This window comes from Poromitra crassiceps, assembly GCF_964638095.1.
Source record: "Poromitra crassiceps genome assembly, chromosome: 11".
Classification (NCBI taxonomy): Eukaryota; Metazoa; Chordata; class Actinopteri; order Beryciformes; family Melamphaidae; genus Poromitra; species Poromitra crassiceps.
Genome location: NC_139643.1, coordinates 17,436,991 through 17,454,143, shown reverse-complemented (window position 1 = coordinate 17,454,143; position 17,153 = coordinate 17,436,991). Strand labels below are relative to the sequence as shown.

The 17,153-nt window shown below is 42.9% G+C and overlaps 3 protein-coding genes across 4 annotated transcripts in view; all 3 read right to left on the bottom strand.

The window, feature by feature from the left end:
* Positions 1-17,153, bottom strand: part of LOC310785519 (class I histocompatibility antigen, F10 alpha chain-like) — a 370,829-nt gene that overhangs the window by 146,956 nt on the left and 206,720 nt on the right. The gene's annotated exons all lie outside the window — the stretch shown is intronic.
* LOC310785523 (popy class I histocompatibility antigen, alpha chain E-like) overlaps positions 1-17,153 on the bottom strand; it is a 201,396-nt gene that overhangs the window by 132,626 nt on the left and 51,617 nt on the right. The window lies entirely within an intron of this gene.
* Positions 1-17,153, bottom strand: part of LOC310785517 (patr class I histocompatibility antigen, alpha chain E-like) — a 358,851-nt gene that overhangs the window by 323,539 nt on the left and 18,159 nt on the right. The window contains exons 2-3 of the mRNA XM_083646612.1: positions 8,567-8,821; positions 7,996-8,292 (exon numbers count right to left, since the gene is read on the bottom strand). Of these exons, the coding sequence (XP_083502738.1) occupies positions 7,996-8,292; positions 8,567-8,821 (552 nt within the window). The remainder of the gene's footprint in view (positions 1-7,995; positions 8,293-8,566; positions 8,822-17,153) is intronic.

Here is a 17,153-nt window from a genome sequence, read left to right as displayed (position 1 = left end):
CGTGAAAAGTTTTCAGTAAAATTAAAATAAAACCTTTTTTTTTCAAAAGCTTCATAGTTCAATGAAATAATGCTTCAAATCTAAAATGGTTCATAGATTACATTCTTATCTAAGAAACCTATCAATTTAAAAGTCAAGCACATTACCGCTTAGCCCAAAATCACAAATCAGAATGAGGGGGCCCCCGGTATATTTTCTATCTTGTAAGGGGTCTTTGGCTGAAAAACATTTGAGAACCTCTACTAAGGGGCTTAACCTCCATCAGGTTGGACTTGGCAGCTCCTAGTTGTGGATATGTGAAACTGTATTAATGTGAAGAAGGGTGATGCTAGCAAAAACAACAACAAAACACCATTCTATTTTGAAGGCTCTTACCCCACTCCTTGAAAATGTGCATGCTGGTCTTGCTGTGTTTCACCTCACAGGTGAAGTTAGCAGTGTCACTCTTTAATATCTCAACCCACATCCTGAGCTGGTGGGTGTCGTCTCCATTTGGGCGAACACCTGTGGACATCAACCCGTCCAGCTGAGTCACGATACGGCCGTCCCTCTTGATCTGCATCACAATGTCTTTAGGGTAGAAACCTGTGGCCATGCAGGTCAAGATGAGGTGGTCCTCAATTCTGGCCTGCTTTGAAAACATGTACAAGTCTGGTGGAGCTGCAAAGACAACAAGGACAACTGAGTTAGCCTAGCTGTACCTGGTGGCCAGGCAGCTGCAGGTAGCAATAACTGTATGCCACATATCACTGTTATCAGATATTTGATAAACACCAACCATCACATGAAAAAGATTACTGTTTGAAGTTGATTGCTAATCACTTATCAATAATATTGCTATTACTACAACAGCTACTACACCTAAAGCCAATAATGAGACCCCCCAGGATTAGGGTGACCAGATCCCAGCAAACCAAATGTGGGACAAAGAGTACGTTTGTGTGGGACAATGTGAGACACGCTACCGATGATTTGAGGCAGTCTAAAATTTAGATATACTGTATTTTCTAACTTACAAAAAATATACATTTCTATTCACCCAATCTCTATGCTTTGCCCTCTGGTTGATTCACACAATCTGCAAATAAAAACATAAATTATCTGACTAAAATGTGTAGGCTACAATAAAACAGACCAGACAGGTTGCTGACATGGGATTCAAGTCATGGCTTCATGTACAGATTAAACACATGGCAGGTGTGTGCCTTCCACACACGAAAACATTTGCAAATAGCCTATAGCAGCTGTTGAGAAAGATTTGAGGCTGTCTTCAATTGTGCCAGTTATACATCTCTCTCTCTCTCTCTCTCTCTCTCTCTCTCTCTCTCTCTCTCTCTCTCTCTCTCTCTCTCTCTCTCTCTCTCTCTCTCTCTCTCTCTCTCTCTCTCTCGAGTGCGTGTTGGGAGCGAACGTGGTGAGTGCAGTGACTGCGGTCTGAGAGCGTGTTGCAGTGCGTGAGTTTTCAAACTCTTTATTTGTTATTTTTCTGGTGTATGTGCGCACTGGTGTTTCTCTTGCTTTATTGTTTCTTTCACGGGTTTCGGGGTGGTTTGGTAGCGCCAGCTGCCAGTGTCTGCTGGCAGGCAGCATGGCAGAAGCTGGAGGCTCCGGTTTAGAGACGTTAACGCGTCGGCATGCCATTAAGTTGGCTCCGGAGGTTAGATGTAGTGTGGAGGAATGTAGTCTGGCTGTGGGTGAGGTTGTCGGGTTTGGTAGTATTAAGTCTGCCTCCCGGATGAACAACGCTGTGGTTTTGTTTTTGGACAGCGTGGATAAGGTGAATCGCATGGTTGAGAGTGGGGTGGTTATTAAAGACACTTTCACCCCGGTGTTTGCGCTGGTCAGCCCAGCTAAAAAAGTGATAATTTCAAATGTTCCCCCGTTCATTAGAAATGAAGCTTTGGCGAAGGAATTGGCAAGGCACGGTAAACTCGTGTCGCCTATCAAACTGATTCCCCTTGGATGTAAATCTCCCCAGTTAAAGCACGTCATGTCTTTCCGTAGGCAGGTGCTCATGATTCTTAATAAAAATGAAGATGAATTGAGTCTCGCTTTCAAGTTTAGAGTGGATAGCTTTGATTATACTATGCATGTTTCCACAGAGAATATGAAGTGCTTTGGATGTGGTTTGGAGGGACACTTCATTCGCTCTTGCCCTGATAGGGCTGGGGAACGGCAGCCACAGGCTGCTGCTGCAGCAGCAGCAGCAAGAAAGGCTCAAGGTGTGGCTGTGCCTGGGCCGTCAGGTGCGGTGCCTGGGCCGTCACGGGAGGTGCCTGGGCCGTCAGGTGCGGTGCCTGGGCCGTCACGGGAGGTGCCTGGGCCGTCACGGGAGGTGCCTGGGCCGTCAGGTGCGGTGACTGGGGCGTCAGGTTTTGTTTTTGGGCCGCTACATGTGGCAACAGGTGTGAAGACGCCGGGCTCGGCGGTACCGTCTGGGCCGCTCCCTGATAGACAATGTAATGAAAATGTAACGGAGGAAAATGTTGTGGAGACAGGAACACGTAATTCACAAACTGATTTAGAAACAGGTTCAAATGTTGAACAATTAAATGGATCTCAAAGTCATGGGGAGGATAGTGGGAGCCCTGGGAGGAATGAAGTGAGCAGGGTGGGACAGGCTGCTGCCAGGGTGGTAGAGTCTGTGTTTGAGGAGGAGGAGGAGTGCATGGATGAGGATGTTTTGAAAGCTAGGATAACAAAACGAAAAATCACAGAGACCACACAAGATGCAAGCAGAGAGAATAAAGTGTCAAAGACAGTTACAGTGTGTTCATCCTCCCAATCTCAGTCAGAAGAAGGGGGGGGGGCTGGGCTTGATGATGAAAGTGAAATGGATGAGAGCTTAGAGTGTGGATATTCCTTTGAAAAAATACAGAAGTTTTTGCAAAACACTAAGGGTCAAAGGGTTAAAATCGAAGAGCATTTTCCTGATGTACAACTTTTTCTGAATTCTGCTAAGGTTTACATGAAAAACACAGGAGAAGTTGGGAAGCCATGCTTCTCTGAGCAAGAGTTTTACAGGTTGAAATCAAGAATGTTAAAGATGAAAAATCAAAAAAGCTCTGATGAATAATGTCTTCGTAGTTTTCTTTTTCTATGTGCTGATATTACATCCCTGTTTCCTGATGTGTAGTTTAAACATTGGCACGTTAAATCTCAATGGAGCTAGGGATGTTACAAAGAGAGCTGCTTTGTTTAGTTTGATTAATATGAAAAATTTAAATGTAACCTTTGTTCAGGAAACTCACAGCACTGAGGATATTGTTTGTGAATGGAAGAGGGAGTGGGCTGGGGAGGTATTTCTCAGTCATAAAAGTAGTATGAGTGGTGGGGTTGGAATTTTATTTTCTAAAAATTTTAATCCCAATAAAACTGTTGTTGAGGAAGTGGTTGCAGGACGAATTTTAAAAGTGAGGGCTGAATTTGAAAAAGTAAAAGTGGTTTTCATTAATGTTTATGTTCCTACTGTAGGCACTGAAAGACTTTGCTTTTTGAATGTCTTAAGTGATGAAATTAAACAATGCAAGTCAGATGAATTTTTATTTCTTGGGGGTGATTTTAATTGCACTGAAAACCCAAGGCGTGATAGGAATCATCCAGAGCCACACTTGGCTTCTAAGAATTGTATGTTAAAGTTGAGTGAAACTCATGAGCTGAGTGACGTGTGGAGGGGTTTTCATAAAAGTCATCGTCAGTACACCTGGGTCAATATTAGGGATAATCGTGTGTCCCTAGCCAGGCTGGATAGAATTTATTGCTTTAAACATCAATTTAATGTTTGTAAAAGTTCTTTTATAAGTCCAGTTGGTTTTTCTGACCATTCCTTGGTGCAATGCTCTGTTTTCATTAAACATGTTAATTCTGGTAGCGCGTATTGGCATTTCAATACATCTCTTTTGTCAGATGAGAATTTCAAAGATGCTTTTAAGTTTTTTTGGTTAAAGTTTAGAAAAACTAAAGCCCTATACAGCTCATTGCAACAGTGGTGGGATTTTGGGAAGAGCCAAATTCAGAATTTGTGTTTACAGTACACTTTCAATGTCTCCAGGGATTTGGCCAGGTCTATAAGAGCTCTGGAGAGAGAAGTAGTGGACTTGCAGTCTTTTGCAGACTCCACAGGAGAAAGAGGGCACATTGAGAACCTCAAAGCCAAAAAGGTTGTTTTGGCTGATTTGCTGGGCGTCTCCGCTAGGGGCGCTGTGGTACGCAGTAGGTTTCAGAATGTGGCTTTGATGGATGCTCCTTCTCACTTTTTCTTTGGACTGGAGAGGAAAAATGGACAAAGGAGACAAATGATGTCGTTGCGCTCAAATAATGGGCAGCTGTTGCAGGAGACTGCTGACATTCGTAAATTTGCTTCAAGCTTTTATAATGACTTGTTCAAGTCGGAGCACAACGATAATCCGCAAGTGTCGGAGGACTTCTTTGCTGAGCTGCCAAAGGTTTCGAAGGAGGCCAATAAAGGGCTGGGGAATGAAGTAACCCTGGTGGAACTATGTACTGCATTGCAGGGAATGCGGGGTGGAAAAGCTCCGGGCATTGATGGGCTGCCTGCTGACTTCTACAAAGTATTCTGGTTGGAGGTTGGTGAAGATCTCCTTATGGTTCTAAATGACAGTTTGAAGAAGGGTTTGCTCCCTCAAAGCTGCAGAAGGGCAGTCCTAACCCTCCTCCCTAAGAAGGGAGACTTGCAGGATATTAAAAACTGGAGACCGGTTTCCCTTCTTTGCACGGACTACAAGATCCTGTCCAAGGTATTAGCCAACAGGGTGAGAACGGTCATGGAGCAAGTTGTTCAGGTGGATCAAACTTACTGTGTACCTGGCAGATTGGTTACAGACAACATAGCTTTAGTCCGGGATGTGGTGGACCTCTCCAGTTCATTGGGTTTGGATCTTGGTTTGATTTCCATAGATCAACAAAAAGCTTTTGATCGAGTTGAACATGAATACCTGTGGCAAACACTCATTGCTTTTGGTTTCAACAAAGGTCTTGTAGCTCAGATCCAGGCTTTATATAGAGACATTGAAAGTGTTCTTAAGATCAACGGTGGTTTAAGTGCGCCTTTTAAGGTGGGGAGGGGGGTGAGACAAGGTTGCGCACTCTCCGGTATGTTGTACTCGTTAGCCCTAGAGCCGTTTTTATGCAAGTTAAGAACACGGCTCTCTGGTTTTAATCTCCCAGGTGGTAACTCTGTGGTTAAGCTTTCGGCCTATGCTGATGATGTCATGATACTGGTCCAAAAGCAGAGTGATATTGATTTTTTAGTTGGTACTGTAGAAAAGTTTGGGTTGATTTCTTCTTCTAAAGTAAATTGGGGGAAAAGCGAGGCTCTCTTAGTGGGTGATGGCCTAAAGTCTCTTAGCTTACCTGGGGGGCTTACTTGGGGAAAAGGAGGTATCAAATATCTTGGGGTTTACATTGGAGATTCCACTAATGTCGCTAAGAACTGGGAAAATGTTTTAGAGAAGGCTGAAGGTAGACTTAGGAAATGGAAGTGGATTTTACCTAAGTTGTCGTTTCGAGGTCGGGTTTTGATTATTAATAATTTGATTGCTTCTATGTTGTGGCACCGTTTGTATTGTGTTGACCCTCCAGTTAATCTCCTGGCAAAAGTCCAGACAGTGATCGTGGATTTCTTTTGGGATCGCCTTCACTGGATCCCGCAGAGTGTCTTGTTTCTATCTAAGGAGGAAGGAGGGCAAGGACTGATTCACCTGGCCAGTAGGGGTGCAGCCTTCCGTCTACAGTACATACAGAGATTGCTGACTGGGCCTGATGATTTGGTGTGGAGGCCTGTAGCACGGGCATTCTTGGGTCGGGCTGGCGGTCAAGGATTAACCGAAAGCTTGTTTTTGATGGACCTCCAAAATCGGAAACTGAGTGGGCTTTCTGCTTTTTATCAAGGACTTTTCAGGGTGTGGAACTTGTTCAACAAGCATATGCTGCCAAGTAAAAGTTCACTATACTGGCTACTGAATGAACCCATCGTCTATGGACTACGCTTTAAAATGATAAGTGGCTTTGGAACTTCAGTGATGGAGAGATTCATCTCTTCCGGTGTCGTCACAGTGGGCCAGTTGGTTGGATTATGTGGACCCAGGCTGGAGACTGTTTCTGCGCTGGCTTCAAAGGTGGGAGTGTTTTCAGAAAGGCTCCTCACCAACCAGCTTAGAGCATGGAGAGAACAGCTCACACAGACTGAACAGAATCTCCTGGTCTCATATTGCCAGGGCTCTGTTTCTCCTATGGACTCTGATCCTTTTCCAAGGATCACATTGACTCCTGATTTTAAAGAATGTTCTGGTATTTTTTTGAACTATGCTGCGGGTGTGAAGTTGGATGTTGTAAGTGGAAAAATGATGTATCAGCTGTTGGTTAAGATTGTAAACAAGGCCAAGTTGGCAGATCGTGTTGATACACCATGGAGGTCTCATCTTGGAATGGGTGCAGAGGTGAGGCCTCAATGGAGATCGCTCTATAAACTACCGTTGGCAAAAAAAGTGGGTGATTTACAGTGGAGAGTTTTACATGGTGTGTTGCCTGTAAATGCTTTTGTGTGCGTCTTAAATCCTAGTGTGACTGAGTCTTGTCCTTTCTGTCCTCAGAGAGAGACTATTTTCCACTGTTTTCTAGACTGTGTGAGGTTAATTCCTCTGTTCTTGTTTTTGGAGAGGTTATTCAGGGAGTTTGAAGAGGGTTTCTCCATGCAGAGTTTCATCCTGGGTTACAAATATTCAAGAAATCTTCGTGAGAAGTGTCAATTGTTCAATTTTCTGCTGGGTCAAGCTAAGTTGGCTGTTTATATTAGCAGGAAAAATAAATTAAATGACTCTTTGGATGTTGATGCTGTTGCCATACTGATTAGAATGATAACATACAGATTAAAAATTGACTATAATTATTATAGGATGATGAATGATCTGGATGGATTTGTATTTGTGTGGTGCTATAAAGATGTTTTGTGCTTCATTGTTGAGGAGGAGCTCTGTTTTGGACGTATACTAGGCTGACTTGTCTCGTTGTGTTACCATGATGTACTGTAAATAGTGAAGGTGTAAATAAAGGGTTTTGAAAATTCAAAAAAAATTCTCTCTCTCTCTCTCTCTCTCTCTCTCTCTCTCTCTCTCTCTCTCTCTCTCTCTCTCTCTCTCTCTCTCTCTCTCTCTCTCTCTCTCTCTCTCTCTCTCTCTCTCTCTCTCTCTCTCTCTCTCTCTCTCTCTCTGGATGCGTGAAAAATCATGAAAATGCTGTGCAGTCCTGCACAAAGCGGGACATCTGGTCACCCTACCCAGGATTGCTGAATTTACTGCAAATATGTCTGTCATTAATTAATTAATACATTAATGATTCTACAACAAACAATGATACTAATGGCAAAAGCAAACACTACTACATCGTTCTGACACATTCCATTTCAAAATCACAGTCCAATGCCAAACTTGTATTATGGTGTTTGCTGATAGTGGCTGGATGATTTGGCCACATGATGGCGTACCACACCAGTTCAGGCAGAACACTGAAGTTGTGAACGTTTATCACCAGCTGTCCAATTCAACAGCTAACTCTCACCATCAATCACATTGAAACAAGTCAATGAGGTGCTCTTTACAGTCTGACAGCTGGTTAAGTGATGCAACTGCTGCTGTTGACCCAGTCCACCTCCCCAACCTCCTGCTGTTATCTGTTCACAGGATGCTTGTACAGACTATTTTGATGTGGTTTTCATATGATTAAAGATATGTCTGCCTTGTGGGGTTTATGTTGCTCCCTGCAGAATCTCTCACATGCTGCCTGGATTCAGCCTTTTCCAACAATACAAGTGCATCAGCATTACTAGTGTTCTGAATGGTCCAATCTCCTTTGATGCAAGTGTCTCTGACTGAACTATAGCTGAGACTACAAATATTATAATTACTCTAAGTAATGACAGTAGCTTTACAACTATATTAAAAACTAAAGAAGCTAAAAAAAATATGGATTAATACATACAAGCTTTGTTGAGCTCATCCAGGCCATATTTCCAGAACGTGTTGAGCCACTGGAGACAGTCATGCTTCAGGAAGCCGTTGGTTTTCTGGTTCCACGTCTGGTCCGCATCCCAATTTGTCTTGGTCAGTAGGCCAAGCAAGGAGTTATCCAGGGCATTCCAGCATAAGTTGGTGTCATTAAAGGACAGGAAGTCATTTCCATCGTAACTGTACATACACACGCCCAGGTGGAACTTGCTGGAGTTGTCAGGCTGGGTGTCAATCACACAGCCGTGCCTCCACTGAAGAACATGGGTACCTGAAACCAGATGGATTGGCAATTTCAGAGGTAAATACTGGCTAGTGAAAAATTGTACTATAGCCTACTGTGAAAATAATACAAAATAAATAAGGAGAATAAATACAAATAAATTCACATTTTTAAAATCGGGGAAATGTCTTTGGCATTTCCTCCTTTTTTGCTGTATCAAAAATGTTCCGAACCCTGAATTTTGAACAGTGAAACCCCTAGTTCCTACGGTCAGATGTTACCCAAGATTCCATACTAATGTTGTTTCTTTAACAGATCTTACCCGTGTCATTCTGCTTCAGGATGTCTGTGTTGACTTTTGACCACTGCTCTTCGCTCTCGCGGGACCGTTTCTCCCAGTAGTCTGCATCCAGCTTCTTCTCCATCCAAGCCTGTTTGGAAACCGTCTTCTGGCTCGTGCTGTCATAGTAGTCGATCATCCGGTGGTCCAGGAGACCTATGGCCATGAACTTGTGGATGCCAGGGAGCTGGACGTCCTTGGAGATGGCTGTGTAGCGGTAGGTGAGGGAGTGTATCTCTGAGAGTCACAGAGACAGACAGACAGACAGAGACAGACAGACAGAGACAGACAGACAGAGACATACAGACAGACAGACAGAGACAGACAGACAGAGACAGACAGACAGAGACAGACAGACAGACAGAATCATTAATATATATGGAAAAACACTGGGAATGTAGGCCTGCACGATATGAGGAAAATCTGCGATGTGCGATAACATTGTTCAATATAGCGATGACGATAAATAAACAAATATTAAAGTACCGGTATGCATATTAGCTATACAGTTCCTATGTCTTTCTGCTTTAATAATGCTAACATAGACCCAAACATAACCTATGCCCACTGAATAAAGAAATGAAATACACACTGACTCTAGCTGAAACTACACACAGCGTGTCTGGGCTTTGGCAGAGGGGCGGAGCGCACTGTTGCAAGGGAAAGGTGTTTGCTGTAAGGGAAAGGTGTACGCTGGATTTACAACACAAGACAAAATGGTCAGATGCTGAGTGGGAATGCATGACGCCAGGCCCGGCGCTGGGGGCCCCCCCATTCCCCAAACTTCCCCGCCCCCCCCCCCCCCCCCCCCTCAGATTATGCCTGACATTATTGTTGTCAAGTAGCAATGATTGAAGCTTGATGTGCTGAGCTCAATCAAGCTAATGTTATTAATTTGCACTGCTCTGGCTGTCATTAGGCATTGATTAACTGAATGCTATTGCTAACTGTTACTTTGAACATCCATTTGCAATGATTCTGGCTGGATATTAACTATTGTAAATTTGTCACAATGAATGCAATTTGTGCACAATGTGTAAATACATTTTATATTGATTGTTTAGGCCTAATTATTTGTAAAGTCACAACACATTAGAGATGTGTGTAGTTCTTCATAGATTTAGCCTCTTCATTTTGCTCTCAAATGCACCAGGTTGACGAATTTTACTTTAAAATGTATAAAATCTTCCGGGGGAGAATCCCCCTGGACCCCCCTTGAAGGTCCAAGGCCCATCCCATATTTAGCCAGCTACTTTTCCTATCTGGGTGGCTACTCAGAAATGTGGGGCACCCCCTGATATACCTTATAGAGCTATTCAGATTAAGTTGTTCTACTCTCATATTTTGTCTTGAATATCGGTCACGGAAGCTTATAGTTTATCTGCCGTTATAACACTGCCGGTGACGCGCGAGAAAGCTGCCTCAAAAGTATAGTTTACCCACGTTTTTTTTTTTTTACCACTACAGCACTGGGGGGGGGACCCCATTCTTTGGGGTTGGGTAGCTTGGCCCCCCCAAGCTAGGGGCAGGCCCCCTCTGTAATTTGGGTCTGGAGCCGGGCCTGCATGACGCATGTAAATAAAACCACCTTTGTTATTCATTGCGTTTCAGGCAGTCTTTGCGATGTGTTTATTGCGCATGTTCATATTGCGATGACGATGAAAATACGATTAATTGTGCAACCCTAGAATGAATGTCGCATTAATTTAAAGGATAGGACTTAGTTTTGACTCTTGTCAACAATTTATGCCAAGAAGATGACCAAAACAATTATGTTCTTGTATTTTGACATCTCATTACTTTTACTTCCTGGAAAACAGAGTATTGTTATTGATGACATCGTGCTGTACCAAGAAGCGCAAATAAAAAAATCCAGAAATAAATCCACCCCTTCCACCAAATAACTCCCTCTCTCTCTCCCTGACTGATCTCCCATTGGTTGACACTTTTGATTGATCCCTCATCACCATGTTATGTCCCGCCCCAACATTCTGTTTCTACAGTAAATACACTTTACATTAATCACATTATAGAAGCATATATATATATATATATATATATATATATATTAGGGCTGCACGATATTGGAAAAAACTGACATTGCGATATTTCCCGCACCTGCGATATATATTGCGATATGAAAAAATAGAGATTTTCACCAGATTACCAGAATAGCTCCATTTTAAAGAAAATAATACTTCTAGAATGATTGGGGTGAATTTGTAGAGGAGTCCATCTGATTTTGGAGGGGAAATTAGGTATTTTAATGTTTCTCAACCACTGGGCTGTGGCCCACTGGTAGGCCTCAGAGCGTCATCTATCAGGGTGCATACACATTTTGACCAATGGATTTCCATAACTTACATACATGAAAAAGTTAGTGAGTTACAACATTCTACTTTAAAATGTCACTAGCCTACATTTCACATAGTGTGTAATGCAGCTTTTAAAGCCAGGGAAAGACAACATGTATGCTGTATCACCATATTACCATATCCAACATCTAAGACCATAGTCTCATATCACAATATTGATATACAATTGATATATTGCCCACCCCTAATATTGAGTGCCAGAAACTACTTCCCAATGATGCTATTCACAGAAAAACATTAGATTTCATTCATTGATTATAATAACTGCTTTCAACTTCTTTCGTTCTTCTAACGTTTCAATAAATCAACAATGAAACACCCCTGCCACTTTACACACTTGGTCTGACCCCCCGGAAACCCCCTCCAGAAAACACCAGTGGTGCACTCCGCATCTCTGGAGTTCCGGTTTTGGAGCGCACCGCAGTACAGAGATAAATATACATTTAATTGCCCAGATACGTCTCTTGTCTTTTTATTTTGACTGAAATGTTTTGTGTAAATGAGTCACTATGTATGATTAACTCTACCGTAACTGCTGTCATCTGAATGATGCATCATCAGAGCCTGAGGGGGAGAGAGAGCTGCGGTGATACACGGACAACTTCTCAGTAATAATCACTTCAGCCTTCGTGTCATTATATTATGTTACTGTCTTGCTTTTTGGTGTTTCAAGAGTAAATATCTCCACTCCACGGACATGTTGAGTTACAGCAGCCAGCCTGCTGTAAGCTAGTGTGCTGCAACCTGTGGACACGTCCGCCTCCACAATCACATCGTTTACAGACGGGCTACTGTCAGCAACGCAACATAAGCAAAAATAATTCAATTGAGCTCTCTGTCCATTTTGTTGTGTTAAAGCTAAGCACTAAATGAGTGAATACAGTAGTGGGGCGTCTCTCTCCTTTGAGAGAGACTGCATTTCACTCAGTAGGCTCCTCCCCTAAAGTGAGAGTTTATCAAGCAAAATGACGAGTTCATTTGCTTTTAACATCACACGTCCTGCGATGTGACTATTGCACATGCGCACATCGCCATGACGATGTGTAAACGATATATCGTGCAGCCCTAATATATATATATATATATATATAAATAAAACAGCAGGTGTCTGACATCTGACATATACATATATATATATATATATATATATATATATATATATATATATATATATATATATATATATGTGACCTTACGAGAAATGCTGAGCAGGTCTTGGACCTCTAAAAGGCAAGCAGCCAGACACTAGGAGTTTACAGAAAAATAATCTTTATTCACAATTTCTGTTAATGACAGTTTCTATTCCGAGAGAGGCAAGTTGAATATACAAAAATACTGTTCTCTTTGTGCAACAGGTTCACAAACGTCTTTCCTGAATAATCCTAGGCTACAGCAGTGACCACACCTGGATGATCATCCTAGAATAACAACACAACAGGAACAATATTAACCACACACATAAAATACATCCACCATGTATACAAATGAATAGTTAAATAAACTGCCCACTTCCCGAGCAGTAGCAGCAATGCTCCCCCCTTAACGGAGATTAGAGGTCTCACTCTGGACTCGAGCTGCAAAGCCCCGGGACCCACCGCTACGACCAACGGCGCTAGGAAGAGTCACAGCCCATTAACCCTCAGACACATTTAAACATCTTGACAAGCATCCGGACACATCGATTAGAAAGAAAATGCAAACAACATATAAACAATAATAAAATACCTGCGCAACACTGGCACGTGCCTACCCCCCTCCGTGAAGCCTGCCTGGCCGATAACTCCTTCCTGGAAATAGTTAATCACCCATCAAGCCCACATTCAGACACTTCACTAATGTTTTAGAATATTCGTGCACAGAAGTACTCGCATACTCACACGTCCTGACAAATCAAACAGCTTCGCTATAAGCGTGCCTCGCTGTAGCTCACAGTGCCGCTCCGGTATTAACGTATCGGCTGTAGTTCGCTGTGTGGCGTGCTGACTCCGGTATTAGCGCGTCTCGGCTATAGTTCACTGTGTGCCGTGCTGACTCCGGGTCACACAACTCAAAATGCAGCGCCCGAGTGCCACACGTCCCGACTCAAGCGTCCAGCGCGCGTCTAGATTCAAAGAGAAATGTTTGCTCGTGCTCTGCCGGCGGAAATACAAAACAGGGAAACCTAGGTCCGCCCACATCCCTGTCCGACACGCAACCCGACCTGCGTTAATCGGTTCCACCCGGCCACATATATATATATGTCAGATGTCAGACACCTGCTGTTTTCAAAAATAGCCCACATTAAAACATTTACAAATGTAATCCATCATTTTAACTTTGTGTGTCATATTTCCCCCCACAAGTCTTTAAGACCACAATCATTACTTCTAATCCAGTCAGAAGTTGTTCCATTCTGCCAGAACAGAAAGTGAAGATCACAGACTTTTAGTTTCAATGGTTTTATTTTGCGTCTTCACTGCCACCAATTATTATGTAAGAGAGCACAGTAACAGTAATAGTTTCCATTAAATGCAACAATTAGCTGTGTGGTAAAGTGCACGTTTCAAATGCTTTAGCTGCTTTAAAAGGAAAAATATGACTGAGTAAACACACCTCATGGTGTGAAATGTGAGACAACCAAGTGTGTTTTTGTCTAGGGATGCACCGATTGCCATTTTCTTGGCCGATTCCGATTTCCGATTTTTGAATAGTCTGACTTGCCGATACCGATTTTTGCCGATTCCGATTTTTTTTTCTAAAAACAACAATTGACAGCTTACACAAACGTTTTTGTAACTTTGTTTGAAAATTAAGATTCATAGAACAATTCTTACATCTAATGGGGATCCAAATAATCTTATCTTATCTTATCATTTGCATGAAGTAGGACCATCTCACTCAAACACATCTCAAAATAAAAGTGTTCCAGGTTAGGCTACTGGACAGAGCTTTTTTGTGCAAATACAATGAATACAAAAATTAAATTAAATCCAATAGCCTATATCCCACAGCTATCATGCATTTACTTTTCCAAAAGAAAACAGGTGCAACAGAACATCAAAATGATCCATGGACAAGGAGTTTATAGCCTGGCTCCAGTCCAGACCAGTCCTCTTGAGTAGAGGGGAAATGAGTTTATGAGTTACAGTAACGATCTTCAGTCTGAATATCAGGCGGAGTTTACACACAGTCCGAAGTTTGGTATGCGTATTTTTATCTGCCATCCGAAAAAATATCGTCACGCACAGAAATCCTTGCACACTTGTGAGTCCGATGCATTTTTATTATTATGTCCGTCGTTCTATTTGCAATACGAAACAAATAGTCTCTCCTGTATCTACGTTACAACATGACTGACAGGCTGAGGCACCAGCGCTGATGTGGAATGGAAAAGGCAGGTCGGGGAATGGTTATACTGGACACAATGCTCGCGTTCACCTCGCCAAGTCGGCTGTGCACTGTGGCCGGGTGCAGCAGCACTGCTTCCCGGGTAGAGAGAGCAGAGAGAGGGGGGCCAGTGAGGTGAAGCGAGCCGCTCAGACTTGACTCCAGCCGAGCGGGACTCGGCCGCATCTCTGTCTCCACGGCTTATTTTCGACTTGCATGTGTGACAAACTGCGAGATTTGTCTACTTCACTGACGGTGAAAAAAATCCACAACGAGGAAGGTATGCTGGCGTGTGTGGTGTGGTGGCTGGGTGCCTGTCTCGGTGCTTTGGGGTGCGCGCACGTCATGTGAAAATCGGCTCACAGAATCGGCTATTTAGAGTGACCGGCGCAGATCACCGATCGAGGCCGATCACGTGAAAATCGGCCATTTCCGGTCACGTGCCGATCGATCGGTGCATCCCTATTTTTGTCTGTGTTCAACCAGTTGTGAACACAGACAGCAGGGGGCGGTAGATACACAGAGCTAAACTCAAGAGGCCTCCTTCAAGTCCCTTCTTATAACACACTTTTTAGACTTGCTTCCAGTGGGCATTTCAGCCTGCCTATTTTTGACGCCTACAGTATGCGGAAATTGCATTCTTTCAAATGGCCAGTGGGGGTCGCAGCTTGTGTAGCACTCCCGGGAACATCCATTCAACTATATGGGAAACGAGCCAACTTCTCTCTTGGTCTAGGTCTTAAATAAACACTTTCCAAATTAGTGTATGGTCTGAAAAAACAATTTCAAGTCTTTTTTTTTTTTTCGTTTTCCAAATGATAGCACCTTTTCGAGGAAAATTGACGACAAACATCGGATAATAAGAACAGTAATACTTCCGACCGGTAGAGGCAGCAATGTGCCGCAAGGCATCAGGTAGCAAGTAATAGTTGAGCAAATTATCAGAAAATAGCGTTACTTTATGATATTTTAATAATGTTAGTAGACACACGTAACTATATAGATACCATACATCTAACGTCCATAACATGGCGGACCATTTAACGTTATTTATACTGTTAGATAAAGCCTTAAGCCTTCTCTGTATTCAGACATTCAGACCATTGGATTCAGCACAGAAACCGGAGTACGTTATAACATTTTAAATAGAGTCACGTTATAAACAACTAACCAACGCTGGGGGTCCGTATGGAAACAGTGTTACTCGAAATGGTTAAAAGTTAAATCAATTTGGTCATTCAGTGCCGTTTTACTGCAATGTAATGTAAGTAGCGTTAGCCGCTACCATTAGCCAAAGTAGCTGACTACCCATAATGCATTACGGCGATAAGGGAGACAGAGCAAATTCGGAAACTCCCCCGGCAGCCGCTAGGGGCAGCCGCCCCCTCCCCTCGTACTTCCGTGTAGCATTCATTCATTCAACCAATCAAACGAAATCAAACAATATCCGGAAGTGAGCTTCATTTTGCTGTGTCAAAGTCAATGAGCTATTAGTAGGGTCATCTGTGGCACTTCCGTGACCGTGGAGAGCGAAGGTCCGTTTCTCAATGGATTTGTCATCTAGGAGGGTTAATAAACAAATTTAGCCGGGGTGTATTTTTAAAAAAGGCGGGGAAAATATTTGAGAGACCAAAATCCAAAATGGCTGCTGTGGAAATGAACTTTTTAATGCTCTGACCTACAATGATGCACAATACATGGTTTCAGAGCTTATTCTGGTCAAGGAATACATATTTGGTGTTTATATAATGATTTGACCTATTTTTGACCTTCAAATCCAAGATGGCTGCCAATTTTGAGGCAGTTTTTTCAAAATCGTCATAGAGCCTTCATATTAGGCTTGAATGACAGGTCTTCTCATGATGAGTTGAATAATATACAGTATAAGTACACAGAAGTAATCTCTGAGGTCATTAAAGTCAATGTTTGTGTGTAAACAACAGTTGCTGATTTGCGGTTTCCCATTAAATAGGGTAGGCTACTGAGAATATGGTGTCCAGTTCATCCCATCACATTTTCATAATGAACCAAAAACAATTTTGCACTATAGCCTAACATAAAATAATATTCTGTATGCAAAGCTAGCAAGGTTAGTTGCTTGAGCTGAATTTAAAGGTCGACTCAAAACAAACAATGAAATTAACTTTGAAATTAAAACTGAATCCTAGGCTACTAAATTTCATCAGCACACAGTAAAGGAAACTTGTCTTTGAACTCAGCTGACTGTCTAGTCCTAATCCCTGTTGTGCAATGTCCCTTTTCAGTGAAGTTTTAGTTTTTGTTAAGAGTATGGACTTTTAATCTTGACCTTGTTGGTAGGCAACGGCCCTTTTTCAGTCAAGCATTTTCAGATTAGCACAGTCAGTCTGTGAAGCAGTCAGTGTCAGCACTTGCGCGAGCTCGCTTTTTCTCTAACTAATGTTAACATTACACACTTTAAGACACTTTGTTTGAGGATATAAAAGGAGGTACGGTGGTGTAGTGGTAAGCACTATCGCCTCACAGCTCGAAGGTCGTGGGTTCGATTCCCACCTGGGACGATGTGAACGCTGAAGGAATGCGTGCCCGTCCGCATGTCCTCGAGTGCCCACCGCCCGGGTGGGGTCGTCAAAAGGGCCTTTCTGTGTGGAGTTTGCATGTTCTCCCCGTGCCTCCCGGGGGTTTCTTTCATATAGGAACCCCCTTCACCAAAAACATGCAATATCCTGGTTGCTAATGTGGTTCCTCCTCTGGTCGTTAAGGGCGCCTGTTCAGAGGGAGGGGAACTGTTTGGAATAGTGTGAACCTCCCACGTGCTATGTCCTACCGGTGAAGCTTCCCCTGTCAGG